The sequence below is a fragment of the Ogataea parapolymorpha genome, chromosome VI (assembly GCF_000187245.1).
Source record: "Ogataea parapolymorpha DL-1 chromosome VI, whole genome shotgun sequence".
Lineage (NCBI taxonomy): Eukaryota > Fungi > Ascomycota > Pichiomycetes > Pichiales > Pichiaceae > Ogataea > Ogataea parapolymorpha.
In genome coordinates this window covers 183496-196950 of record NC_027861.1, presented here as the reverse complement: position 1 = coordinate 196950, position 13455 = coordinate 183496, and the positions used below count along the sequence as shown (strand labels likewise).

The 13455-nt window shown below is 45.0% G+C and overlaps 10 protein-coding genes across 10 annotated transcripts; 5 read left to right on the top strand and 5 right to left on the bottom strand.

Annotated features, from left to right (window-relative positions):
- Positions 1 to 24: 24 nt before the first annotated feature.
- On the top strand, positions 25 to 861 carry HPODL_01208 (uncharacterized protein; the record flags this gene model as incomplete). Its single annotated transcript, XM_014077708.1, has 1 exon — positions 25 to 861. One exon carries the CDS (start codon positions 25 to 27, stop codon positions 859 to 861), a length of 837 nt encoding a protein of 278 aa, XP_013933183.1.
- A 1-nt stretch (position 862) lies between these two features.
- Positions 863 to 1357, bottom strand: HPODL_01207 (uncharacterized protein; the record flags this gene model as incomplete). The annotated part of the gene is made up of 1 exon (XM_014077707.1): positions 863 to 1357. One exon carries the CDS (start codon positions 1355 to 1357, stop codon positions 863 to 865), a length of 495 nt encoding a protein of 164 aa, XP_013933182.1.
- Positions 1358 to 1495: 138 nt separating this feature from the next.
- On the top strand, positions 1496 to 3061 carry HPODL_01206 (Glutamate--tRNA ligase, mitochondrial; the record flags this gene model as incomplete). Its single annotated transcript, XM_014077706.1, has 1 exon — positions 1496 to 3061. One exon carries the CDS (start codon positions 1496 to 1498, stop codon positions 3059 to 3061), a length of 1566 nt encoding a protein of 521 aa, XP_013933181.1.
- A 19-nt stretch (positions 3062 to 3080) lies between these two features.
- HPODL_01205 (uncharacterized protein) lies at positions 3081 to 3749 on the bottom strand (the record flags this gene model as incomplete). The annotated part of the gene is made up of 1 exon (XM_014077705.1): positions 3081 to 3749. The coding sequence occupies one exon, from the start codon at positions 3747 to 3749 to the stop codon at positions 3081 to 3083; it is 669 nt and encodes a 222-aa protein (XP_013933180.1).
- A 118-nt stretch (positions 3750 to 3867) lies between these two features.
- HPODL_01204 (Replication factor C subunit 1) lies at positions 3868 to 6482 on the top strand (the record flags this gene model as incomplete). Its single annotated transcript, XM_014077704.1, has 2 exons — positions 3868 to 3912; positions 3951 to 6482. The coding sequence occupies 2 exons, from the start codon at positions 3868 to 3870 to the stop codon at positions 6480 to 6482; spliced, it is 2577 nt and encodes an 858-aa protein (XP_013933179.1).
- A 207-nt stretch (positions 6483 to 6689) lies between these two features.
- On the top strand, positions 6690 to 7961 carry HPODL_01203 (MAP kinase kinase MKK2/SSP33; the record flags this gene model as incomplete). Its single annotated transcript, XM_014077703.1, has 1 exon — positions 6690 to 7961. The coding sequence occupies one exon, from the start codon at positions 6690 to 6692 to the stop codon at positions 7959 to 7961; it is 1272 nt and encodes a 423-aa protein (XP_013933178.1).
- A 61-nt stretch (positions 7962 to 8022) lies between these two features.
- HPODL_01202 (uncharacterized protein) lies at positions 8023 to 9048 on the bottom strand (the record flags this gene model as incomplete). The annotated part of the gene is made up of 1 exon (XM_014077702.1): positions 8023 to 9048. One exon carries the CDS (start codon positions 9046 to 9048, stop codon positions 8023 to 8025), a length of 1026 nt encoding a protein of 341 aa, XP_013933177.1.
- Positions 9049 to 9111: 63 nt separating this feature from the next.
- HPODL_01201 (DNA polymerase epsilon subunit 2) lies at positions 9112 to 11046 on the top strand (the record flags this gene model as incomplete). The annotated part of the gene is made up of 1 exon (XM_014077701.1): positions 9112 to 11046. The coding sequence occupies one exon, from the start codon at positions 9112 to 9114 to the stop codon at positions 11044 to 11046; it is 1935 nt and encodes a 644-aa protein (XP_013933176.1).
- HPODL_01200 (Geranylgeranyl transferase type-2 subunit beta) lies at positions 11043 to 12002 on the bottom strand (the record flags this gene model as incomplete). Its single annotated transcript, XM_014077700.1, has 1 exon — positions 11043 to 12002. The coding sequence occupies one exon, from the start codon at positions 12000 to 12002 to the stop codon at positions 11043 to 11045; it is 960 nt and encodes a 319-aa protein (XP_013933175.1).
- Positions 12003 to 12044: 42 nt separating this feature from the next.
- On the bottom strand, positions 12045 to 13445 carry HPODL_01199 (uncharacterized protein; the record flags this gene model as incomplete). The annotated part of the gene is made up of 1 exon (XM_014077699.1): positions 12045 to 13445. One exon carries the CDS (start codon positions 13443 to 13445, stop codon positions 12045 to 12047), a length of 1401 nt encoding a protein of 466 aa, XP_013933174.1.
- Between the last annotated feature and the right edge of the window lie 10 nt (positions 13446 to 13455).

Here is a 13455-nt window from a genome sequence, read left to right as displayed (position 1 = left end):
TAATTTATCGGGCTTTTACATTTTATGGCTGCTTTAGAGCGACAATTTACCAAACTTTCACTTCTAGAAGAGGAACTTGGGGCTTTAGTGGAGGATTTCCACACACTGAAACAGGTAGGAGACGCCCCTGTTCTCAATTCCAATGATGATCTTGTGTTAACGCTTAGTAAACTTGCAAACTTGATCAAATACATGGAATTGCTTCTGGTCGAAAAGATAGACTCTAGCGGAGTGGGGCCGGAAGTCGATCGATTTCGAGAAGGTCTGGAGTTCTATAATAAACATCTAAACTCCATCAAGGAGGATCTTCCGAAGGACACCAATTTCGAGATTAGAACGATACGGCTTGACGAAGCCGTTAACAGACCCAGACCAAAGATAAAGAAGTCCAAGTCTGTGAGATTCAAGGAGAACCTAATAGATCCATCAGAATCACAAAAACGGGCGCAAGCTACATCATCGCTGACTTATAACGACGAGCCTAGTAGAGACGTACTTTTCGAAACGAACAACGTATACAAGGACGACAACGGGAGTACGATAGATCCTATGCGAATGTCAAACAAACAAATATTTATGGAAAATCAGCAAGAAATAATAAATCAAGATGAAATCATCAATTCATTATCGCAATCGGTCAATAGACAACACGAGATGTCCTTGCAGATTGGAGATGAGGTAGGCAATCACATGGTGTTACTTGATGATTTAGAGTCAGGGATATCAAGGGCAAATGCAAAAATCATTCGAGGACGGACGAACATAGACAGATTCAGGCAGAAATTGAAAGAGCATGGCGACTGGTTCACGATATTCGTGCTTGTGATTATCATGTTTATCCTGCTTGTTGTCTTGAAGTGAATCAACCGGAGACAATGCGCATTCTCCCAGGATGTTTGTCCTCCGCGATCGAGTAAATCGATTGAAGCTGTTCTGCAGCTTTGGAAGACACCGAATGAAATTTGAACGACGAAGCGTTTGAGGATGCTGCTTCAGAACCCGTTGTTGGTGTGTCTGAGATATAATTGAAATTGGGGTGCTTCGAGCTGTGTTCCGCCTGAACTTGGCGAGATGCTGTGGTGTTTTGCGGGAGACAGAAAGCAGGGACTTGCTCGATCTGGGGCAGCTTTGGCGGCTGCTGATTTGCGGCGGCCAGAATTTTAAAGAGGGAAGTGGAGTCTATCTGATTAAGGTTTTGAGGCGAGTGCAAAGTTGAGCGATGATCTTTGGTGTAGCGCTGAGGGCTTACGATAGGACAGAATTCGAAATCTTCTTCAGCATCGAAAGACTTGTATGTGTTAAGTTTTGCTCTTGCTAATCTAACCTCCTGGAGTTTGTGAAGATCTCTATTGGACATGCTGTTCATTATGACAGGGTATATATCGTCCCGCCAAAACCAGAAGAGTTGTAAAAGAAAAATCTGAAAAATTTTGTAAACCCAGACACGGTGATCTGAAATCCAAAAATGGTGAGGGTACGAACCTTGCACACACCAATGTGCCTTTTGAGCACTTCGAAGCCGCAATTGCGTACCAAATTCACACTCAGAAAGAAAAATGCACAGAAACAGGAATTGACAACAGATCTGAAGACTCCTGCAAGAACAAGATTCGCTCCCTCACCTACCGGTTTCCTGCATTTAGGATCCCTTAGAACAGCGTTGTATAACTACTTGCTTGCAAGAGCTACAGCTGGTCAGTTTTTGCTGCGATTGGAAGACACTGACCAAAAGAGGTTAGTTCCTGGGGCCGAAGATAACATTTACGACACACTGAACTGGCTAGGAATTAAAATCGACGAAGGCCCTACAGTGGGTGGTCCTTATGGCCCTTATAGACAGAGCGACAGATCTGAAATATATACGCGCTACATTGACGAGCTGCTGGACAAAGGACTCGCATACAGATGTTTCTGCTCCAAATCTAGGCTAGATGGGCTTCGAGACTCTGCAAGGCTGCTCAAACCACCCACTACTGTGTCATATGACAGACATTGTTTGAGAGTATATACTAGAGAGGAGTCTGATGCTAAGGCCGCTCGAGGAGAGGAGTTCACTGTCAGATTTATATCACCAGACAAATACCCCGAATTCAACGATTTACTCCATGGATACATCAACTGGCAACCACAGGTAAATCCATTCGACAAAAGATATGAAGATCCAGTGCTGCTGAAAAGTGATGGTCTACCTACTTATCATTTTGCCAATGTTGTTGACGACCATTTGATGGAAATCACTCATGTTGTCAGGGGAGAGGAGTGGCTTGCTTCCACCCCTAAACATATTGCTCTATATGAGGCTTTCGAGTGGCCGAAGCCGAAGTTTGTGCATATACCTCTACTAACGACTGTTGATAACAGAAAATTATCCAAACGTACGGGTGATATTGACATTATGTCGTTGAGGAACCAAGGTTATCTTCCCGAAGCTCTAATTAATTTCGCAGTTCTTTTTGGATGGGCTCCAAAAAGGGTACAGGGAGAAAAATCACATGAAATCTACGATATGGATTTCCTAGAGAACCATTTCAACCTTGAAGGTCTGACAGTTGGCAATGCCAAGGTGGATTTTCAGAAACTCAATTACTTCAACAAACATTACTTACAACGGAGACTCCAAGATCCCGTTTACCTCGATAAGGTCTCCGCGGATATTTATGGCAAGCTGAAACAGAACCGCGGAATCACTCAAGATTATGTGAAAAACGTGCTTCTGAAAACTGGTAGCTCGCTGACCACACTCAACTCTGTCTTCAGCGAAAGCTTTCGGTTTTATTTTGAACGTCCTACTTACACTAAAGAAGGACTTGAAAACGTCCTTAAACCTGAAAAATTTGGGATTGTAAAACTGCTTGCAAAACAGTCAGATTATACGGACCTCGAAGCTATAATACCGAGGATTTTGGCAGTCTATCCTGATATCAAGAAAAAAGACATTTATCAAACTATTCGTTATGCGATTAGCGCGGGACAGCCAGGAACGAAACTTCCGGATATGATCGAGCTTTTGGGAAATGAGGAAGTGGTTGCACGACTAAACTCTCTAAAGGAAATTCTGTAAATAGCGCATCAATTCATCGTCAATTTAAATTATCCAAGAATTTAGGATCGGTCGCCAATTTCGATTTGAACTTGGCCCACCAATCGTCAAATTTTTTAATGGGAACCTTATTTGAAGAGTCAACAAAAGAGCTCAGATAATCATAAGCGTTCTTGATGATTTTATTCGAAACAGACTCAACTTGTTCTTTGGTCAATGGTATGTCGTTGATGGATAGACTAGGAGGAGCAGGTAAGGACAATTGAGGTGCTTTTGACAACTTCAATTGCTCCAGTTGAGCAGCAGCTACTGTCAAAGGCTCAATGGAAATACCGATAACCAGTGTAGTGTCCACGGGCGGCGCCGAAGGGTCAATCTCTATGTCCATGTCTATATCTCCTTCTTTTGCGACTGACTGTTGTTGCCCTCCGCTGGTGTAGGCTTCCGGATTAATCTTGAATATGGCACTTTGCTTGTTTGCATCCAGGCCTCCCAGAAGCCGGAAATCTGCTAAAGGCACGCCGCCTTTTTGAAACTGATAGTATATCAATGCACCGTAACTAGGATCGAAAGGTACATTGGGGACAAGAAATATCGAAAGGTGAGATATCCTGTTAGCCGAGATATTTTCATATGTTGTGACATATTTGAGTGTGTCTATTTGATCAGCCAGCTTAACTGGCCGTCCGGCCAACGTTGTTCCAAACATGAAGTCATTAGATAACTGCCCTATATTGAATTATTTATTTAATCTGCCATTTTTCTAGAAGGTTCAGATCATGTGACTAGAATTATTACCAAAAAGTACGCGTTCTTTTAGACACAAGATGGTTCGCATTGACCAGTTTTTTGGCAAGGCGGCCGTTCAAAAGGTGAGTACCTAGCTATTTTTCATATACTGACTTTGAAGAACAAGGGCAAGAAAGCTACGCACGATTCTAGCTCCTCGCCGAGAAAGCCAAAAAGTCAAGAAACGTCCCAGCATTTCAAATCAAAGCAATCTGCTGATTCGAACATCATTCTGGTAGATTCTGAAGAGGATGAAATAGTGACACCCCAAAGAAAGCGGAAGGCAGAATTGACTGAAAGCGACAACGAGGAGCCTGTCAAGAAGGAGGCCAAAGTCTTGCCCAAAAAAAGTCCAACTAAAACCAAGAGCACCAAGCCGCAGGCCGGTCGATCCAGCCAACCCAGCCAACCTGGCGCCGGACAAACAGCACAGGAAATTCTGGAGACGATTCCCGATGCCGATCCAAAATACCTAGAGGTTGATCCTGAGATGGAGAACATGAATTTTTTCCAATTGAAGGCGCGCACATCGGAGGCTCCCGCACCAACAGGAGACAGGATGCTTCCTGAAGGGCGCCCAAACTGTCTCAACGGATTGACCATTGTATTCACAGGTATTCTTCCAACCATTGATAGGGATGAATGTGTGCGGATAGCTTCCAAATATGGAGCAAAAGTGACAAAGTCCATCAGTGGGAAGACAAGCCTGGTAGTGATTGGTCACGAGGCAGGTCCCAAGAAAATTAAGATGATCAAGGAGAAGAAGATCAAATGCATAGATGAGGAAGGGTTCATTCAACTTCTTCAGAAAATGCCTGCAGATGGTGGCAGCGGAGAGGCGGCTCAGATCGCCAAAGCTAAAAAAGAGGAGGAAGAAAGGAAGGCCATTGAGGAAGCAGAAAAAGAAGAGGAAGAGAATAGGAAACGACAAACTCAATTGAAGCAAGAACGGGCTGGCCAGTTTAGCCAACCGGAGAGGCCTAGTGATAAACCGGACACGGAAAAACTATGGACGGTGAAGTACGCTCCGACAGATATCAAGCAAATTTGTGGAAACAAGGGAAACGTGGAATTATTGCAGAGCTGGTTGGAACACTGGTTCGACAACGCAAAGACCGGTTTCAAGGGTCCTGGCATACATGGTTACCGTGCGGTTATGATAAGCGGACCTCCGGGAATCGGCAAAACCACTGCTGCTCACATCGTGGCAAAATCCCTTGGATTTGATGTGATAGAGAAAAATGCTTCTGACGTGCGATCCAAGAAATTGCTGAATGAGCAGTTGCGGTCGTCACTGAGCAACTCATCTGTGGTTGGGTACTTCAACCAGCTCAAAACGCATGACCCAAATAATCGGAGAATAGTGATGATCATGGACGAGGTCGACGGTATGTCCAGCGGAGACCATGGAGGTGGAGCTCAGCTTTCGCAATTCTGCCGTACAACCGAGACACCCCTGATTTTAATTTGCAACGACAAATCGCTGCCGAAGATGAGGACTTTCGATAAAACCTGCTACGATCTCACGTGGAGAAGACCCACTGGAAAGGAGATGAAATCCCGGCTTATGACAATTGCCCACCGAGAGGGATTGAAGCTGGATCCTAATATCATCGATCAATTGGTGGCTGCCACGAACAACGATATTAGACAAATTATCAATATAATGTCAACTGTTGCACGTACGCAAAAAACACTCAACTACGAGAACAGCGAACAGATCTCCAAGACCTGGCAAAAGGAGGTGATATTAAAGCCGTTCGATATAGTTGGCAAACTTTTGAGCGGCGCTAGCTATGGATCTCATGCCAGATACAATCTGTCAGAAAAGATCAATCTTTATTTCAACGACATGGACTTCACACCGCTGATGATACACGAGAATTACAGGTCCACCACACCATCGAAACTGAGCGGATGCCCTGCAAACAAGCGGAATCTTCGGCATTTGGAGCTGCTAGAAGAAGCCTCGAATTATATTTCGGAGTCAGATCTGGTCAATCAGCTGATCAGAGGAGGCGAACAACAGTGGTCATTGGCTCCCTTTCATGCTGTACTTTCCAGTGTGCTTCCAGGCTCCAAGGTTGCCGGTGGAATGAACGGGCGTACCATGTTCACCTCGTGGCTTGGCCAGAACTCCAAGAAAATGAAGTACGATAGAATTCTACAAGATTTACAATACCACTCATCTACGAAGACAATGACAAACACTCAGGAGCTGAGGCTAACTTACATTCCATTCCTGATTAAAATGCTATCGGATCCATTGATTAAAAATGGAACCAGCGGTATCGATCAGGTTTTGGAGCTGATGGACGAGTATTATCTCACGAAAGAAGACTGGGACAATCTGATGGAATTTGGTGTTGGACCAAAGGGCAGAATGGATCAAAAACTAAAGTCTGTGAGCTCTGCTACCAAATCGGCATTCACCCGAAAATACAACTCTTATTCGCATCCTACTGTGATCTACAAGACTGGAGATTCTGTTACTAAAGGAAACCGAGCTCCAGCTCCCAAACCTGATCTTGATGATGTTATCGAGGATGATACAAAAGATGTGCCAGACGACGAGCCGCAGGAAGAACAAGACGACATTAAGAACGATAAACTTATCAAGCAGGTGAAGCAACGCACAAAGAGGCGCAAGTAAAGTTGCGAGGACGGATATAGCGTTTACATAATCTATCGAAATTTTTCGTGGAAAACATGCGACGTTTCTACAATAGGTAAACGGAATTTTGCAAGTAAGGGGGACAAGAAAACGGGGTAGTTTTCTGAGACGAAACTAGTCGATTTTTTCACCTTGAAACAGTTACCTAGACTGATTCGGCTCTAATAATACGTGATTCTTGTCAAGATGACAGCGCCGCCTCTCTTGCGTCCTCCGGGATCAAATCCCAAAAATGCTTCACGTCGCCATAAGCTGCCATCGCTCAAAATCTCTACGCCGTCAGGACGAAATCAAACGTCCCGGCTTCAAGATGGAGACAATGCCCAGTCTACAAATGAGTTTGATGCTACAGATCCAGTGATCGTGAGACAGTACGAGGTCATCACATCCGAAAACATCGTACGTCACTCGAGCGACTCAATGACGGACTCAAATCCTTCAATCGTGAGCAGTAAAAGCACAGATACATTGATCACCGAGCTGAGCAATCTCAATTTTACCAGCAAAGATATTGACCCAAACGCCAAACTAATGAAGGGCTCCCTTGAAGATCTAGATGAAGAAGATTGGCGACGGCTAGCTGAGCTCAACCAAATTCGCACACTTGAGGTGCTGGGAGAAGGAAACGGAGGGTCTGTCAAAAAGTGTGAGCTTGTCACGACTCAGCAGGTGTTTGCCCTGAAGACCATCACTGTTGATCCATCACCTAGTTTTCAAAAACAAATAGTGCGAGAACTGAACTACAACAAAAAGTTCCAGAGCGATTACATTGTTAAGTATTACGGAACATTCATTAACTCTGCGGATGCGTCGATTTGTATCTGCATGGAATATATGGGAGGACGGTCCTTGGACGCAATATACAAACAGTTCAAGAAAAAAGATATGAGGATCGGAGAGAAAGCATTAGGAAAGATGGCGGAGAGTGTGCTTCGAGGGCTCTCCTACTTGAACCAGCAAAAAGTGATGCACAGAGATATCAAGCCTCAAAACATATTACTAGACTCTAAGGGGAACGTTAAACTTTGTGATTTTGGAGTTTCCGGAGAAGTGGTCAACTCGCTCGCTACCACTTTCACCGGAACCTCTTTCTACATGGCGCCAGAACGTATTAGAAATGAGCCTTATACCATAACCTGTGATGTGTGGTCACTTGGGCTGACTTTGCTCGAGGGAGCAATGGGTATGTTCCCCTTTGCAACAAAGGATCCAAATTTGCAAATATCTCCAATTGAGCTTCTTTTGATAATATTAGAGTTCGAACCAGAACTCAATGACGAACCCGAAGAAAACATCACCTGGTCAGCCAGCTTCAAAGATTTTATCAAGGTCTGCTTGACCAAGGAAAATCGCAAACGACCTAGTCCACGACAGATGCTGGAACACCCATGGATGCGCGGCCAAATGACTAAGAAAGTTCGTATGGACAAACTAGTCCAGTTCTGCTGGGAAGATTAGATGATAATCAGCTCCACGGTGCGCCAAAGCTCTCAGATCAATGTGTCTTTGCCCATATAATTTATATCATGCTACCAATTTTCTTCGTCGTAGAAATGCTTTCCGAGATATTCTGATTCATTTGCTTATTCCTTTTCCTCATCTTGTCGATCGTGTCCTGTGCATTTTCTCTTACAAACCGCCTTTTCTTTGGATATTCATCTTCATCTGAGCCGAGAGAGTCAGCATATCGCTTGCGAGTCTCTTTTTGGAGGAGTTTGATGTATTCGGTCTTTTCCTTGTCCAGCTCATCACGTTTGGCTTCTAAGTCAGCAAATAATTTCTCAAACTTGCGCTTGTTGAGCTCATTTTCAATTCTAAGCTCTTCATATCTTTCTTCAAACTTTGTATTTATCAGTTCCTGGGATGCCCGAAGATTCAAAATTTCACCTTTAAGATCAGTAAGCTTATCCATCACCGTCTCCCTGCTTTCAGTCTTTAGCTCGCGAATAAGGCTCTCGAGAACGCCAAACTTCTCGTTCAATGTTCGTTCCACACTGCTGGAAGAAGCCCGAACAGGCTCAACAGGGTCTATCTTTATCCTTTCAGTGGGTCTTATCTCTTGTTTACTTTCTTGTTCTGACGCAATGTCTTTATTTTCGTTGTACAGCACAGATTGCAAGAGTTTGGAGCCAATTGAGGTCAAAGACCCCAAAAGTCCGTCATGAGCTCGATTGGAGGTTGGCTTTGTCACACGCGAGCGCCGATCTGTTAGCGGATAGCGTTTTTTCTTGATGGAACTTAAGATATCATCAGTCTCAAAGCGTCTAGAGTCAGGAATACTGCGAATAGGCGATTCTCCAAGGAGTTCGTATGATTTTTTTTCGTGAGCAGATGGGCGCAAAATAGATCTAGGCGATTCGTAGCGCGTTTTGATGCTTGATCCGATGGAAGATCTGTAGCGATCCGACTTCAAATTTGTGCCGCTGCTGTTCTCCAAGAACTCACTTGCTGCGTTAGACCGTCTTCGTTTCTCATAGTCTGAGAGCTTCGTGTCTCGCGAAAAACGGACGCGCTCCGAAGTTGGTGTCCTTGAGAAGCTGACCATTTGATAAAATAAATATTTCAGACGCGTATTTTTTAAGATACGGAATAAGAAAAGAATCCTGTTATGGAGTCTCCCGCAGTTTTGCCGATTTCTCTGAAGCCATCCAACCTTCGGCCTTTGGCATACCGCGTGCTTTCGAAGAAACATGGTCTCAATATTCAATCAAGTGCGCTGGAGAAGCTGAGCGAGTACGTGGGGAAGAGATTTGGCCAGGAATGGCGTGGGGCTAAAACGATCGCGTTCCTGGAAGAAGTCGCCAGGCTCTGGAAAGAGCAAAACAAAGGTTTGTTCCTGGATGGGGACAACATTGACGTTGTGATCAAGGAGATTTCATTGAAGCAAGAGAAGCAGGAAAAAGCTAGCCGTCAGAGCTCGGCCATCGAGCCCAAAACCAATTTGGCAGGTCTCGTGACCAACGAGCTACGAGAAAGTCAGTCATTCGAGGTACACCAGGATCCCTTGGAACCTGCCGCCCTTGAACAGGTGCAGTGGAAGGATTTTTTCAAGGCTGTGGACATCAAGAACTACAGACGATACAGGTATAATCATGTGCGCAAACAGTTCGATGTTTTGTCTGCCGACGCTGGTGGTGACAAACTGGTTTTGCCGTCAACACAAGATGCTGTTAACTTGTTTATCCAGCGATTTCATCTCCTCAAGGATAGACTCCTCAGAAATGAGAACTTCCAGCCAACCACCTTCAGTGCTGTCAATTCATTTACAAGCAACGGGCCCAAAGAGGTTGAAAACCAGCAGGTTACATCTATCAAGAATTTGTTGGGTCGGCACGGACAACGATTCTTTCTCTTTGGATTGCTGACTCGGAGCGCGCTGGGTCTGTGGCAACTTCAGGACGACACTGATTCGATAGAGCTTGATCTTGGTCAGACGCTGTTTCCTCAGAACTGCTACTTCACTGAGGGGAACTTTATCATCTGTGAAGGTATTTACTCCAACAGCGGCAAGTTTTATGTCAGCACAATGATCCATCCTCCAGCGGAAAAAAGAGAGACGTCTCTGGAAGTTCTTGGCAAGATGGACTTCAATTCTGTATACAGCAACAGCGGACGTATCGATCCTGTATTGCGCTCAAAACTATTGCATTTGGAGAAGGATCTGGCAGACCATAAGTTTATCTTTCTGGGGGGTGATATATACCTGTCTGATGCAAAAGTGATGGAGGGCTTGAAAAAGCTACTTGGCAAACTCAACGAGGAGCTTGAAACGGGATCTTCGACACCCGTTGCCCTAATATTCAATGGATCCTTTACCTCGCGGCCTTTCACGTCGACTCAAGTCTCCTACAACAGCCAGGTCACCTCGTCAGGTGAGTACAAGTCTTATTTCGATTCTTTGGCATCCATCCTTGAACCATTTTCTGAACTGTGCGCAACATGTAAATTTGTGTTTGTTCCAGGCGACAATGATCCCTGGTCATCAGTCGTCACCAAAGGTTCCAATTCTGTGTGGCCCAAATTCAGGCTTCCCAAGATTTTCGGAAACCGGTTGACCAGACTAGTGAAAGATATAGAATGGTGCTCCAATCCATCGAAACTAATCTATTTGACCCACGAGGTTCTACTAGTCCGTGACGACCTGGCAGGACGGTTTCGTCGAAATGATATTAGCCACATCTCCAAGATCAAGGAAAACATCGAAGCAGATGAAGGGGAGCTGGAGATCGATAAGCTTTCAAAATCCAAGATTGCACCAGACGTGCTTGAGGCCAGAAAGGTTGTCAAGACATTACTAGACCAAGGATATCTTTCACCGTTTATCCAATCCATCAGGCCGCTGGTTGCCAATTACGCTAATATGCTAAACCTGATACCCCTTCCTACGCTTCTAATGCTCGCTGACACAACATGTCCGCGGTTTGACCTCATCTACGAAAATTGCCATGTTCTCAACCCAGGAAAGTTCTTCGACAACAACAAGTTCAACTACATGGAGTATTCTCCCTCATCTAGAAAAGCCAAACTCAGAGAGTTGTATTAATTATATGGATATTTCTTAATTGAATTCGTGACGTGATAAGGCATGCAGTAGACAGGGTCCACGGGAACCAGATCCTCGTATCCAAGCAGAGACAAGCCTGCGATTCCGAAGAGAGTGTGGTACACATCAACCTGGTTCCCAGGCCGATCGCTAATCCCCCCTTCTTCGAAATCCTGGCACTGTAAAATGAATTCCCTCAGTTTGTCTCCGTTAATGTAGTCCAGTCTACCCAATATACTAAGAGAGGACATCACCCACCAGCTGTAGCACACATCGGGCAATTTCTCAGGACGTCCATTTAGGCCTCCATTTTCCACTTGTCGTTCGCTGAGCCACCATTCAAGAGCTTCCCGGTCTTTGATTTTGTCTACTTGCCCAGCAATCGCCAAAGTCCCCAAACATGTGAAGATTTGCGCAGAATGCGACTCTGAGCCTGGCACCAGGCCAAATCCTCCATCGAAATTTTGACATCTGAGTATGAAATCCACTGCTGGATCCACGACATCGGGACTCAGACTTTCGAGAATGCTGAGCGATTGGATGGCGGTGTAAACGAATCGGGTGTCAACTTCGCCAAACCTATCCCCCTGGAATGATCCATCTGGTAATTGGAGGCCTTTGATAAACTGAAGTATTTGCGACTTCTTGTCGTTAATGACGTCCAAGGCATCGTACATTTTTAGAAGTTGTAATGCAGACAATGTAGAAAGAATATGCGAATCGTGCTTAGGGAATGCCCCAAAGCCTCCATAGGTAGTATCATAGCAGTTGAGAATAAACTCCACCAGAGTTTTCTTGTCAAATTCATGCTCCGCTCTCATAAGGAACAGAGCACAAGCTCCCCAGTATATGCCATTCATACGGAGGTGCTCACTGAGCCAGTACTCAAGAAACTGTTTTTGGTCATCCAGAGACTTGATGTAAGCGACATGCTTGGATTTATCCAAAGAAGTCATTAATTAAATCGTATAAATATTGCACAGCCTTATGGAGAGAAATTAAAGCTTATTTGTGAACCGGCCAGAGGAGGACGATTCTTTGGGTTGGGGCGCGGCCTCTGCGTCTATGAGCTTGGACCGAAGCCTTCTTCGGTCCAACAACATAAATTGTATTTGCTGTCTCATGGAAGAGAGAGCAGCGGTTTGGTTGTGTAATTCGTCTTTGATCTGAATATTCTCGTTGGCTAGGGCTGTGACAAGTTGTTTATTCAGCTCAAACTCCGACGCCAAAGACCTCAAGCGGTTCAGATCTGTCTTGAGAACCTCAAATTCCATCATGAGTTGAATGTAGTCCTTCTCCTGCAGGTTATCGAATAACCTGCTAGGATCGGTGCTGCGATCGCGATCCATAATCTCTTCCAGCTGCAAAGAATAACCAAGGTTAGTCATCTTGCCCTGTGTGATAGAATCGAGTATCGTTGAGATTTGGGATTTGAGCATCTTGTTTTCATCGACCAGATCGTTCATTTTCGCTTCTTGCAGCTCGAAATACCCCGAGAGCTTGACAAAAACGCACTCCGAAGAGTGGATCTGGGACAGCACCTCCCTGCTTCCCCTCCACTCGCAGCCGTACTGCTTCCCTGGGCACCTAACATGTATTTTCTCACAATAGCTTTCGTGACTGTCAAACGTTTTCTCTGGGAACTCCAGATTACAACCATTGCATTTGTGAAAGTTCTTTGTGCACTCGTTTTTCAAGTGATGTTCCTCGGTTACAATGTTTATTTTCTCGCCGCACTTTGCGCAATCAAACAGCTCGTGAGGACACTTCTCGCCAAGGAACCGTCGTTCAGTCAGTTGGCCGCACACTTGTCCCTGGTCTAGTATGTGTTCACAAGGGAACCGTGTGTGATCGCAGGAGTTGACCAGATGTTGCTTTATGGACCAGCGAGGGCCTATCCATTTACAGCCACGAGATGCATTCAGACATCGCACTTGAAGATCGTCTGTGATGTTGCTCAATATTATAGGGGCAGGGAATATATCGTTGTAGTTTTTCTCTTCAGTCTCTTGACGGTCCTCTTTATAGTTCAGTTCAATGCGATCCAAAGGACACTTGTTTCCCAGGGGAGACTTGAAAGTTTCCAGAATACATGTCCTGCAGAACGTGTGTCCGCATATAGTTGTATACGGATTGATAAAAGGGAGTTGACAAATGGGGCAGTTAAGATGTTCAGGAATAGACACGTACACCAACGTCCTCAAGTCTATAGGGGCTTCGTCCAGGGAATCTGTCATATCGTAGCCGCTACTATTCGGAGAGCTAGCAATGGGGACATTATCTGGTTTCCAAGCAGAGGAAGTTTCGCCCTGTGGGGTCAACAGCCCCCTGCCGGTAGCCTCTTGTTGCCCTCGAGTTTCAAGTTCAAGTTGGTCCAATTCTTGTGCGATAGCATCCATTTGAAGGAAA